This window comes from Etheostoma cragini, chromosome 16 (assembly GCF_013103735.1).
Source record: "Etheostoma cragini isolate CJK2018 chromosome 16, CSU_Ecrag_1.0, whole genome shotgun sequence".
Taxonomy (NCBI): Eukaryota; Metazoa; Chordata; class Actinopteri; order Perciformes; family Percidae; genus Etheostoma; species Etheostoma cragini.
In genome coordinates, this window is record NC_048422.1 from 15,059,733 (window position 1) to 15,074,088 (window position 14,356).

A 14,356-nucleotide genomic window follows, 5' to 3' on the forward strand; every position below is an offset into this window, starting at 1 on the left:
GAAAAGATAGAAAGAAGATAGAAGAAAGAAATCTTGCAAAACATTTGAGGACGTCATCTTGGGCTTTGGGAAACATTGATCCACATCTTTCACAATTTTATAGACCAAACAACTAATCGAAAATAATCAGATTAATTGACATTAACAATTAAAGCGTTAACAAAGATTGCAAAACCTGTAAGAGCTTCTCATTTAACATTTTAGACTCAGAGGCTGGCTAGATTGATTATCTTAAAACTAACTTTCATTAGTAAGAACCTCCCGCGTTTATTGCCGACGGGCCACCAATTACACCTAAACGTGTGAATTATTAACTTGACCTGTGCACCAGCCTCTTCAATTGTATTGTACACCACTTCCACATTGATCAGTAGTGTTCACACGTTTAACGACTCCACAAGCCAACTCCAACAACTTAGGTTCATTTTATTTATTGTCATTTTACATTTGGAAAAGCAACGGTCAGTAATCCCCCTCAACTGTACGTCCATTCACATATTGTAGCTCTTTATTTCTAGGTGATTAATGTTTATATTCTTACAAAACAAAAAGATTTCAGACAATCTGTACACTCCAAATCCAAATCACACGCCTCCCTTTAACCCATCTATGACAAATGAGCTAACATGGGAGGCACATTTTTAGTGCAGTGTTGAAAACCGGGTTGCACACATAAAAAAAAATAACAATCAAACAAGTAGCATGTACGTCTGTGAATTACATGCTCACTGAGTGTCTGGACTCCTCATCAAAGACACAAGAGGACACATTAAGCAGGTGTGCATTGTAGGTAATACAAGGAAGGCAGGCGATTTAGGATGAAGTCGACACAGAACAATTTCACTTTGACTGCTGTGTCTTAGAAAAACAAATGCAGGAAATGTTCAGTTCTAACCCCCCCCCCACAAAAAGTTTTTTGCCAAAAAGGTGTGTAAAGGGGTAAATTCAAGTTTTACGCTCCAAGACGTCTCTCACGTGGAAGAGTTTTAGTGACAATGACGGTGTGCAGTGTTTTCATGGAAAATCTGGAAGGGTAACACCGAGGAGAGACTTCACTCATTCAGGTGAAGGAAAGAAAAATAATAATCAAGTAATGGGGTAGAAATGTTCAGTCCCCCTCCCTGCCCCAAAAGATGTGACATTAAAAAAAAAAAAAAAAGGTCCCATTTTGTCCACTTTTTTTTTTACCTTTGCCTTCAAATATCACCAAGACAAGAACATATTTCACAATCAAATGTTTTAAATAAATATAGCTCCATTGATAGAATCTTCAAAAAAAAAAAAATAACCCTTAGAGCAAACTCTCACACAAGAAACTTCGCATTACCCCCCCCCCCCCCCCCCCCCCCCCCCCCCCCCCTCCCCAACCCACGCATACCAAACCCTGCAGGTGCAAAAAATACAGTTGAATAGACAAGAGTCTGTTAAAAACCAGCAAACTAAGACTGACTGGAGGGATTTAAACCAGTTGATACGGGAGTGCCAAGCTACAGGTCATAGCAGACTTTGGTAGAGATAATCAGAAAGTTTGACAGATACTTTCGTGTCTTGAGAACATGAAAAAATTAATGTTGCAGGTTCTTATACCGTGACCAACACAAGCTTTGTTTCTGTGGGATCATGACAAAAGGCCTGTCAAAGTACCAACAACACCTGGAACAGATTTCTAAATAGTAACTGGTCAATTTTGAAATTGCAGATTTCTTTTAAAATCTAATGAATCCAGTTACTTTAAAACTTTAGATTAAAGTAACATTAAAACTTTGTACCTTGTTTTAAACAAAAGTCTGATCAAATTGATAGAAAACTGAAATGACTCATGGGTCAAGAAAACTTAAAGACTTGACTAGAAAATATTAAAGCCTTTATTTGGCAGCTACTTTATTATTGAACAGTGAAAATATTTTAACCCACCAATTGCTTATTAAATATGAAATTTAAAACTGTAATATGGCCCCTTTAAGAAGAGAAAGGACATCAACAACATTAACCCTGCCCGTAAGCCATGTTGACCATTTGAATGTCCTTCAGTACAGATTGGCCATACATACACAAGCATACACACTCATACACACTCCAACACGCAACACTGGTAGTGTGATTCAATGAGTGGAATCTACCCAATGTGTGCCCTGGTTGGCTGCGTGGGAAGTACAACAGACAGGGATGGCGGCTAAGGTGTCGATGACCATGAAGACAGCAGCCCTGTGCACCAGAGAGGTCACAGAGGGAGCAATACAGTGAAAAGGTCCATGTCCCATTGTACCAGCTCAACAACGGGTACTGCAGCCTCTGGGTCCCCCATTTGCACAGACGTCCTCGCACCCAGTAGATGGGTGAAGAAACAAAAGTGGATGATGACAACTGTCCATATTATGGTCCAAAGAAATTTGTCCAGTTCATCCACAAGACAACTTTTACCCCCCTCACATACAAAACCATAGCAGCAGGTAGAGCTCGAGGGTCTCCCTCCTCGAGAAAAATAATGTAAAATAATAATAATAGTAATAATAATAATACCTTTCCCTGTCATCCAGCAAGCAAGCTACGGAGAATTACCAGTTCTGGGAAGTAGCAGATGTCCTTTTTTTTTTTTTTTTTTTTATAAATTCTCCTTCCTTGCCTCCATCTTCTTAGCCCCTGAATCCATCAAACAATCAAGCAACCAACATTGTCCTCTGTTGTTAGTCTCCTGACATGAGTCTCCCCCCCCAGCACCCCTCCCACAAGTCTAACCCTATCCCCCCTGTTCTGGCTCCTCCTCTCCCAGGCGAGGATGAGGCCAGATCATCGTTCGGGCTCCGACTCCAGGGCCAGCACCCGCTTGCGCTCACGACACTGCTTCTTGTGGGCGGGCCAGTCCCTCTGTTGGCACTGGGAGCCACAGTAGCGCGCCACCTGGCAGCGACCGCAGATGTTGAACTCCCGGAGCTGTGGAAAGACATGAGAGCACAAGTAAATTCAATAACTTAACTACACATTGAATTGATTTAAATCAAACTAGAAAACCGTGCCAAGTTTCAGAGGAACTACAGTACATACCCTTCTCTCAATGAGTGAGCAAGGAGGATAGTGACACTCATAGTAGGTGCAGGAGCACTCCTCTTCCTCCACCAGCTCTCCGTTAGCGTTGTAGTAGCGTGTGCGGCTCAACTCCAGGTACTGCTCCTCCACAGGGTCAGCTGGTACCTGCTGGATGGCCAGCCAGTACAGAGACTGCTCTCTGGACCAGTAAGAGAACATGGCGAGAAAAACGAGGCACGTGTTACAGGTTAAACAACAAATATTTATGCTAAACTAAATATTTATGTTAAGCTGTAGGAAACATGATATACTGAGCTTTTTCACTAAAACATACAAGAAGCCCATCCATTACTCTCAATATCATTGTGTGCGAGTTAGTCAAAAAGCAATGTTTTCCCCTGCCAAATACATTGTGATATGAAAAAAAGACTGAATATGAAAATCCAGGCTAAAGTGTATGACTTCCTGTTGCTTCCTCTAAAATTCAGGCTGTGGTCAACTAGCGGGGCCAGCTTGTTTGTTTGATAAATTGATCAGACCGGCATGTCACGCGCAATAGCAACAAACGGTGTATCCAAGAACAATTAAATCAGTGTACATAACGTTAGATTACGGCTCCGAACGGCAACATTAGTTGGGATGGACCGACCCCTTGTTTCTTTAGGCTAACTATATTAGCTTTAGCCTGACTGGTAGCAGCTTTCTGTGAGGGGAAATGGCCGGGAGACGTTTGATTATGTTGCATTAAGGTTCAGATTACTCAGTTTGTATTTGCAGCAAACATAAAACACTGATTATTGTAACTTCACTCATTAACCATTGAAAACTATGCGCATCACTGTGTCAGCGGCAGCTACTGCCTACGCTACTTTTCTAAACACGGAGAGCCTCACTTCCCATAACAAGTGACCGTCGGACTAACGTCACATACACATGTTGCCCACATGGCTGTCTTAAAGGGGAAGGGTCGGCCGGTAATAATCATATAAAAGGAGAACGGTGAAAGTTTACTTTTCTATCAAGCAGCTAAAAAGGATTGGAGTTACCATTGCAACGTCCTGCGATGTGATTATTGCGCATGCGCACATCGTGATGTTGATGCTAAAACACAATATCGTTCAGCCCTACTTTACCAATAGCGTAGCTGCAGCCCTACCTCTGCTTGCTGGAAATCTCCTCCGGCTTGGGGCTCCAGCCCACCGGCACCAGTCGCAGGTTGTCTAGCCGGTTGTCTACTGTCACAGAGTTGATGTGGATGACTTGAAAACTGGGGGCAATGCCTCCTCTGTGCTTCTCCCTGGGTCAAGACATGTACAGGGCTCAAAGTGAAAAATCCTGAATCTATCCACAGGGTATTGTTTTGATATGCACTCATTAGAGTTAATTTGACTGGCAAAAACAGTTAAAGTCCTTATGAGACATTTTTAAGAAGTAAAAAGTTTTGGACATATTTTTACTTCTTCCAACCATATATTAAATTAAGAGTCAATGTAGATTTTTATTTTTTGCAATAATTTCATCCTTCATTGAATCATTGTGAAAATAAAACTTTCTAGATCTTGTGTAACTTTGGCCAGGCCATCGTCAAAAATGTGAATAAGTACATTCATGATTTTGTCCATGACAAAAATCATGACATTGACATTAGTTGCTTCATGTACATTTATTAAAACATTTGCTTAGCTTTCATATAGCTACACGTCTAAACTCTGGGACAAGGCCTTTGTGTTTAAATGACTACCGTGCTGATTCCAGACAGACAAGGCAGTTTGGACTTGAGATACATTTTACACAGTGGCCATGGTTAATGACAAATCGTGTTCCGCTATGAACGTGCACACACGTATTGTTTTTATCACAAACACAGTCGGTCCGTGAAGGTGCAGCGGCAGATGCCGGTAACGTACTTGTATGACAGCGTGCATGGAGCGAAGCTTTGTGACTAGCATAAAACTTTAAGTCCTGCATGTATCCAGATCATAAGTCAACCAGTTCCTTACCAGTAACAATATAACGGCAGCTCATTAAGATGATCCACTAATTTCAACACTTTGGTCTTGCGTAAGAAGAGCATACATTCTAAAAGGCGGAAAGCAGCTCACAATAATCTGCACAAATAATACAGTTTAGATTGAGAGACAAGACTCAATTTGTTGGCTGATAAGCATGAGATTAAAGATCAATAACAACCAACTGTTAACTTCAAACTTTTGGAACAAACCATACTGGTCCACTGAGCTTTCTTCTGATCACAATAATAATTTTTTTTAAAAGGTTACCGTCCCTTTCTCTGCTTTGCCCGCCCAGAGAATTTGGCCCAACCATGAGAGAGACATCATGGCTTTCAAACACGAAAAGGGTCAGTTGGTCAAGACTACACCCCCACCCTCCACCTTGCCCCTCCTTTCTCCTCCTCATGGCTTTCAAACGAGAAAAGTCAAAAGCTACAGACTCCGAAATGGCACAGACTGAGGAAAGCTACTTGTGGGACTGGCTCTAGTGGCTGTAATTCTACACCAAGGCTGAATTTTGTGAAAAAGACTTCAGATATGGTATTAGGGGACCACAAAGGCCTAGCTATATAAAAGCATTAAGCAAGAGCACCATGTCATGGGACCTTTAAGATTCTTAAGACAAAGAATTAACAAACAAGCCGCTGGTGCATCTCCAGATTGTCTATAGTTTTACTTTTTCAATCAACAATATAAGCATCTATTTTCAGAAGTCCTATTAATAATGTTTAGGTTAATTATGATCAGAGGACCAGATCAAGGACACTTCCACAATAAAAAAATACTTGCCTACGAGACTAAGAGTCTTGACCCCAGATGCTATGACATTTAAACAAAAATAAGTGCTTATTTGACACAGGAAATAATGAACAAATTACTTACCAGAGCAGCTCATGCAAGGGCCTTCCTGCCCAGCGGCCTTTGCCAATGTCGAAAGCATAGGCAAAGATCTTAGCTCCATTGCCATCCGCATCTACCTCCATGCGTGCCTATAAATGGAATATTGTACCTTTTTAACATTGGCACTATCAGAAAAAGGTAACAGCAATACTTTTCATAAACACAAGTTGCAGTTAAATCCCCATAATTTACCTCAAACGCATAGTTTTCCACAAGCGGTATGTCCTGCTCATCAATCAGTGTGTATTTTGTCTGAAATGAGAGAATATGTTTATGAATGGGTACCTCTATTATCAAAAGGTTACTTAAAATGAAGAGTGAAAGAGAAGCACATTTGGTCAAGGTAATGAAGCGCACACATACAATTTATTGATATATATATAAATGAATTGTATTTATTAATAAAATATGAATATCTGAATCTACAACCTTTCTCTGTCAAGTAAATGTGTTGGTACATTGTTTTCTCTTTGGAGAAGTAGTACACAGTAAGTCAGTACGATGCATTCGAGTTACATGTTTATGTGTATTCAAGATATTTGGGGATGTAGGAGTTAGTGACATATTAAATGTGTATCTAAACCAAATCAATCAGGAACAGTTTGGGGACCAGAGTTTATTTCACTTGTTTGCTGACTGTGCGTAGCTACGACTTGAGTATGTTACCTAGGTGGGACTTACAAATGCACGTGACAAGATACAATGACCATGGTACAACATGAAAAGGGTAGGTGGTGTACTGTTCACATACAAAGAGGTCGAAACATGCAATTTGACACTTTGTCTTAACTGCCAGACTATTGTGTAGATCCTAACAGTGTTGACATCATGTAAATAAGTTGTGACTGCTGTTTGGAGCCCATGACAAGTAGGGGGTGCGCAACTGATTTGTTACAGCCCAAACAAGACTGTTAGTGAGTGTTTGTGTCTTGTGACACGAACAACCAGGAGCATGTATAGACCATCATTCAGCCATAGTTTAACGTCGTATAAGTGTGGAACAATAATAAAGACACTTAAAGCAAAAAACAATGCAAGTTTATGGCCACAGATGAGGTGTGTGCCGTTCTATCGGTGCTTTGTCACGTTGCACAAAAGAATCAGTTGATGGAGCATGGCAATGGCTTCCTCATTAGACACTTAACCGTATAATCCAAATAACACAGCTAGCGTGGCACTGCTAACTGTAACGTTGCAGCGCACCGACCGTTAAAGATACGACCAACCGTCGAAAAAATAACCTCCTTCGCCATTTCTACCCGACACCGATAACAAAGAATTGAGGTGTTTAAATTGAGTGTTTACCTGTGTTGCGCTCGTTTACCGTCATCCAACAGCTAAGAAACCTGCTACCTGCTAGTTAGCGTTAGCTAGCTTCATAGCGAGAGTGTGTGGTGGCGGGGGAGGTAACGTTAACGTTACAGAAACCAGTCTGGCTCGGCCGGCATCTCAAATCGGGTAAATGCGGTTAAAATCAATAAAGCTGTGCTACTCAAAAATCAGCAACGGGTTGATAACCACAAAAGGGGTTGGCTAGCACCGACTCATCACCGCGAAACCCATTTTCTATCGCCTTTTGTGATCCCCGCGGGCCCTCCCCCGGCCGCACATGGCAGTCCTGGGATCCAGCTCACCTTCCCGGCCACACGGCCGAGCCGTACGATCCCTAGCTTGAAATCCGACATCAGGAGGAAGGGCGGTGGTGACAGCGAGGCGTAGGATCCAACCTAAGCAGTATTCAGGTTTAAAACTCGCCGGGGCAGCCCCTCAGCCCCGCTGCGATGCCAGTTTGGGTTAACTGGTTGTTTGCCCTGATCTCTCCGGCAGCAACCCAGCCTTGGTGACACACTGCTGCTGGCGCAGGAAAGCCGTGCGAGCTGCTGTGGGCGGGACAGGACGGACCACTAGTTAGACCGTCCAATCAAACTTAAGTTACGCTTTTTCTAATAGGAAGCCACCAATCATGTTGTCCACTAGAAATCAACGAATTTTAACGACTGCCTGTTATAGTTATTACGTCATCGCACTCTCGTGACCACTTCCAGACATTTTCGCGCGAAATGTTAGCTGGGTGGGAATATCGTCTTAAATTTGTTCTAGTGGCATAAAAGCATTTCCCCCATAGTCCACTATTATGAGACATCCGTAAAACTGTTGACAACCTCAAACTGCAAGCAATGTCAATTATCACTCCTTGTGTTTAGATTTTTTTTTAATCCATGATTTTATATTTCTAAAACTTTCCTATAGCATGGACATATGACGTCATTGTAGTGGGAAGTCCATGGGTCGAGCAGAAACGCGCGGGCGGGGCCAGCGGGGTAAACACTAATGGCATTTCTATTTTTGAGTTTGGAATCTTAATAGACATAGGCCTCATTTATGCCTTTTTTACTCATCTTTTCAGTGGTGTCTGACGTCAACACTGACGCATGCTGTTGTCTCGCTCTGAATGTTCAATAAATTGACTAAATAAAAAAAGTCCTAAAAACGTCATATGGCGTTTGTTGTTAAATTAGGCTTGCTGCAGGACCAGTGTGTATTATGCTATACACCAGTATGACAGTCGTGCACTTACACTAGCCTACTGCAGAAGCACAAAGAAAGGAGTAGCCTACTGATAGAAAATGAAAACAATGATCAGAGTGACCAAATGTGGGCTCTGTGCATCATTTTACTAAACTAACAACACAAGTCTCAATCAGCAGGTAATAAGTATATTTAAATTTGTCAATTCACGTAATTGATGATGGTCTTCTATTTGCTACTTGGTGTGGTTGCTTGGTAAGTCAATACAAATGCAGTTAAAGTACAGTAGCCTGTGTATGTATTTGTGTTTAAAATAGTATAACACATTTAGAGACAATGAAACACTGATTTGGGGAAAGGACTGAAGTTTTTAAATATCAAATGCAAATGATGCTTTTTTTTTTTTTGGCTTTACTATTTCACATGAATAATTGTCTTTTTAGACTAAATAGACATTTTAATACCTTTGCCATTGTATTCCCATTCATATAAAGGAATGTACCACTTCTCTCACACTGTGATGCTCACATCGTAGCACTGAGGATGTCTCCAATGCATTCGTCATTCTAAATGATCTTAAGGGCCAGCATCTTCTGCACCATCACATCTGCAGACTCTCAGTTCAGTTAGTAAAGTGAGTGAGCACCCTCTGGGGATCAGGACCTGTATTACAGAAACTTAGAAATGAATTGTTTTAGGACATTAAGAATGGTTTAGAATTGTATTAAGAAACTTGTGTTGTTATGTATATTAATTCTATTACATACAGCTCCACACAACAAAAGATATTATGTTACCATCCTGCCCTGAGACATGAGATAGAAGATATTCTAAATTCAACAAGGAAGAAGAAGATGAGTGTTTTTTTTCCTTTTTAGTAATGAAAACTTGCATTATATTTTTGTTTTGTTGTTTTTTACTTTTTATGGTATATTCAGCTTTCTTCCACACCAAACAGTAGTTGTTCCCATTAAAAAGCAGCTGTTTCTGTTGGAAACAATGGCAGCCCTGTGCCTCTGCTGTAAACCCACCTTGCCTGAGCCAGAAGGCACGACTCTCTTCTGTGAGCAGTAGGAAGGGTTTGGTTCCTCGCAAAGGTTTTAATTTCTTGAGATTGGATCTGTTTCCTCCCAAACATGCATGTGGCTTTAACAAAACATCTTTCATTAAAGCTCAGTTTTAAAAGTGATGGGATAAAAAGGGATACAAAGAGGACAACCATTTTACTTCCATTTGATTTAAACCTCTTGTCCTAAGTTTCTTCTTTAAGAATTTAACAAGAAGTGAACTTTTCCTATCGGCATCCATAGTGAAAGCACACGTAAAGGGTTTTACAGTTAAAACAATAGGTCTCACTGGCAAATTAAATGAACAGAAACAATCTTCAAATAACATAACAAACTCAGAACAAAGACTACGGAACAGCACAGTACATTCATTTATTCTTTGAGTTTAAGAAAACAAACAGGATATCAATAGCTTCTCATTTTATCGTATCAGCACACTGTAGGCTAAACATTTCTATTGAGACATTATCGATAGGTTCTTTTTTTTGGCTGCACTCTGGTTTAGCTTTAGAAATTAAAACATATTTATTGTGATGATGGCGTCAACCAAACCCGACTACAAACTCGTCATTTTAAATGAATGGGCAGACTATATTTCAAATTGAGGTTATCCTCTGGATTTAAGAGTGTTTCCAGACAGTGGGTGTTGCTCACTATTTCTAAACAGATAGCTCATTCTTGAGGTGTGGCTGCACCTATAATCCCACACATATGATGAAACTGTATCTATCACACATATACACCCTGGAAAATGTGACTCTTCCACTGTTTTCTTACAATGGTATCTAGTAAACATAAAGAATATTTCAAATCAAAATACCTGGCTATAATTTTTGAATATGAGACTGCTCTAAAAACAGCTATGTATTGTAATAAATATCAGGTTAGCATTTTAGACTTCTGTTTTCTGAAGTGATGACTTGAAGAACATTTTTAATGTCTTGTGACCTGAGGCATATCCCAGAAAAGCATTTGACCATATAAGTCACAGGTAGCCTATATTTGTAACTGTGAGTTATGGATGAAACATCATTCGTTCTGAATTGATATAGGCCTAAATCAAGGCACATTTTGAGCGATACATTGTATCAGTGTATTTGCAAACATCATTGATGCAAGCAGATTTCCATTTTTACTTGAGTGTTTTGAACCTTTACCATAGAATAGAATAGCCCATGATTTACGGCTGTTGGGCTTAGCTGACGCCCAAATCAAACCGCCAGCAGAGAAGAAAGCATTTTTCTTCTTCTTCATTTACTCAGCTCTGACCTCTGATGTCCGTGTTACTTCCGTGTTCTGCTCACCTGTTCCACCTGTATTACAGCGCTGTGCTGCAGGCGATAGGCTAGGTGCGACTCCAGCTCTGCCGGTGCACCTGTTGCGTTATTGTGCCATGACCGAGGAGTTAATAACGTGCGAATTAACATGCCCGTCTTCACCGACTGGCCCGGGGAAAACTTTAAATGGTGTTAAAACTAAGGAGATGGATTTTGAGCAGCCTATTTTCTCCGTGTTGGGCGACGATGTGAAGCCGCAGCAGCACCAGCCGGCGGGGGACACGGTACTGTCGAGCTCCCCGGCCGCGACCACCGCCGACACCGAGTCCGGGATCTTCTCTGGTGAATGTGAGTTTTGCGTGGAGCATGAGTCTGAGCTGGACTGGTTCTGTGGCACCGAGCAGAGACTTATCTGCTCTCATTGCGCCATCGTGGGCCCCTGCCACGGACACACTGTGACCCCTCTGGCCACCAGAGTAACCGCAGTCAGGGTGAGTCCTATTGTACTAGCCTACTAGCCTGTTCATTAACAGCTGTTTGCTTCTTTGTATTGACTGAGCTGGGGCATGATATTGATCATATTTCAGCTTTGGAAATGTAAAAGGTAAATATGTTTTCATTATGAGATACCTGAAGGGCTAGGCTAGCCCAGGAAGGTTACTTTCACTTTGTGTGAATTCCTTGGTTAACTTCTTATTTTTAACGGTTAGGCTATATGAGGTAAAAGTAAAAAGTTTCTTTACTAAGAAACATTTTATACAAAGTAAAAAAAAATGTTTTTTTCAGATTCCCTATTTGACATTGCAATGTGTTGCCTACTTCATAATTCTTTCTTGGGTGTGGTACATTTTGCATGTGCTTTTCTTTCTTGAATTTCTCTGCATGGTATTTAAAAAGACAGGATTTTCTTGTTTCTCTCTTGTCTCCAGCTGATGAGTATGTGTGTGTATGCCTGTATTTTGTTTTCACCAGAACCAACTGGTGGATGTGTGTGAGAAAATGCAGCTGCAGGCACTGAGGATTGAAAGGTTTATTAACCAGACGCTTGCATCCAAAGAACAAAAGCTTCAGGTGAGAAATACCACTGATCCCCACCGCATCAACCACACACTAATGATCACACAATGTGTCAACCTCAACACTGATACACATTGCTCAGTGGAGCCTACACACACAGGGTTAGGATGTGGCAACATGTTCTTTGTGGATGCCCTGTGGAAATAGGTCTGGCAATAGGTGGATACCCTGCAATAGCTCTCTTTGCATTGCATAGGGCTGTGACCAAGGATTACTTCAATGTCAATTCATCTGCCAACTGCTTTGTCAATTATCTAATCAACCATTAATCAATCTACTGTACAAGAATTCAGAACAGCAAAAAGTAAAAAGTGTTTAATTTTTTTTTCTTCAAATTGCTTGTTTGGTCCAGACAGCTGTTTTCTAAAACCCAAAGTTATTCAGTTTACAATTATATAAAAAAGCTACACAATTTAGAAGCTGGAACCAGTGAAGTATTGACATTTTTGTCTGATAATTAACTTAATTGTTTATTGGACCAATTGTCTTAGCACTTGAAACCGTTATTGTTACATCGACAAGGAAAGAGGAAATTGTGAAAGAAATCATCCCTGTATGGTAAAAAACACTTAACAATCCATGTGACCAATATTTCTTTACATCATTTCATGATATAATGCTTGCCAAGCTGCTAGCCTGGCACTCCCTCATGCTCTGCTTCTGACTGGCTAGCTGTGCTGACCGTTCATGTGCGGCTCCTAACAAAGATGGAACAGAAGTGCAACGCTTCACTTGGTTAAACAGAAAGCTCAACACTGAAAAGAGGATATGCAGTAACAATATGCGGTACAACTAAAATATAGTGTTTTTGAAATTTAAACCACATAAAACCATTTTAGCACAACCTCGAAGTACAATTATAAACCTGAAAATGAGCATAATATGAACACTTTAACAATTGTGAGTGAACAGCTAAGTGATTTCAGATATTATTATTTCAAAAAATGTTAAATAATGAGGTACTTTGCACTTTTAAAAGCATGGTTAATAGAGGAAATACAATTATGTTCACTAGTCACACATAACTAGCTAATTTAATTTTTCCCCAGTATGCATCAAAGCAAATGTTGCCTCTTTCAGTGCACCCATATTTATTAACCTGCCTGAAAACACCACAGTGGGTGGTTAAAGTGGTCAGAGGTCCTTTATGTTTAGTTTCCTAGGTTATAAGTTACCATGAGGAAATCAAGCCTAAAATGACAAAGACAGGTAAGACAAATACGTAGAGACCTTATATGAGCAAGGATTAAATCCCAGATGTGCTACTTACCTGACTTTGTGGAACCAAAGCTGGTCAAAACTCTGGTTTATAAACCTGTGTAGTTATTGCTGTGTCAGGCTTGAGAAGTCAAGCGTGTAAAATTTCTTTTACAACCTTTGTGCTTTTGTAGCCGCCCACCGTCAAATATTTGGCAGCTTATAAACAACAGAACCTTGGACAGCGACATTATTGACCAACATGTTGCCTAATGTTGAATTTATTGGCTACTTTGCTCAAAATCTGGGGCTTTAGAATATGTCTTTCTTAAACCTGCAATCACAATTTTCTTGGCCATTTGGAGGCAGCAGAAACAAGTTGTGAACGCAACATTGACATATCACCTTTCAAGATGAAACAATGAGCTGAAACGTTCTGGCTGCACAGCAAGCTGCAGATTCAGATTATAACTCTCTTTTGGTTCATCACACCATGATTTGTAACATTTCCCATGCGCAGAAATCTTAATAAGATAACTACCACTGTATTACTGGTATAGTAGGGCCCGGTTCACAAATATGTATCGTGCCATGCTGTGTGTATTATCATATCGGCTAATCCTAACTTGAAGATATCTTGAAGTGATGGTTATTTTCAAGGATTTTCTGACATTTTGTGGACTTAGTTGCAGCTTTTTTGTTTAAATTACAAAACCAGTGCTGTAAAAAGTATTTAATCTGAAACATGGCTGACAAAAGAGTTGGAGGAGTCTTAAAGGGATAAATGTATTCTCTTTAATTTCTTACTTTGCAGCCACAGTATTTATCACAAACAATTTGCGCAGTTTGATTGTTTTATACAATTTAAAACATTACATCAGTGAATTACAAACTTAAAAGTGACAATTAACCTGACCTACGAAAAAGTATTATCTATGCAATCATATTAAAAACAATATAATTTGTTATATAAGTTGGTTAACATTTCTTCTTCTCTTCTGTCTTTTGGCGCAGGTAGCGGCGAGCAGGGCAAGGGAGCAGGTGCTGGCTCAGGTCAGCGCAGCACGTGAAGCCCTGGAGGAAGAGGAGCAGCGTCTTCTGGAGGGGGTGCAGAGAGAGGAGGAGCGGGTGGAGCAGTGTCTCCTCACCCAGAGAGCCCACTGGAGTCAGGCTTTGGCAAGTCTGTCGCAAACACGCTCCGGCCTGGTGCACACGCTGACACACACTCCAGACACACAGCTGGTGGTGAGAGACTGGGACGTTTTTGTTGGGG

At 40.7% G+C, this 14,356-nt stretch overlaps 2 protein-coding genes across 2 annotated transcripts in view; one reads left to right on the forward strand and one right to left on the reverse strand.

The window, feature by feature from the left end:
- Window positions 1-417: 417 nt before the first annotated feature.
- Window positions 418-7,843, reverse strand: zmynd19 (zinc finger, MYND-type containing 19). Its single transcript, XM_034895689.1, has 6 exons — window positions 7,571-7,843; window positions 6,129-6,188; window positions 5,919-6,025; window positions 4,181-4,321; window positions 3,043-3,223; window positions 418-2,931 (listed from the first exon to the last, which is right to left on the reverse strand). The coding sequence occupies exons 1-6, from the start codon at window positions 7,619-7,621 to the stop codon at window positions 2,788-2,790; spliced, it is 684 nt and encodes a 227-aa protein (XP_034751580.1). The 5' UTR covers window positions 7,622-7,843; the 3' UTR covers window positions 418-2,787.
- Window positions 7,844-10,793: 2,950 nt separating this feature from the next.
- bspry (B-box and SPRY domain containing) overlaps window positions 10,794-14,356 on the forward strand; it is a 5,374-nt gene continuing 1,811 nt past the window's right edge. Inside the window, exons 1-3 of the mRNA XM_034895676.1 lie at window positions 10,794-11,300; window positions 11,782-11,880; window positions 14,098-14,328. Coding sequence (XP_034751567.1) covers window positions 10,926-11,300; window positions 11,782-11,880; window positions 14,098-14,328 — 705 coding nt within the window. The 5' untranslated portion in view covers window positions 10,794-10,925. The remainder of the gene's footprint in view (window positions 11,301-11,781; window positions 11,881-14,097; window positions 14,329-14,356) is intronic.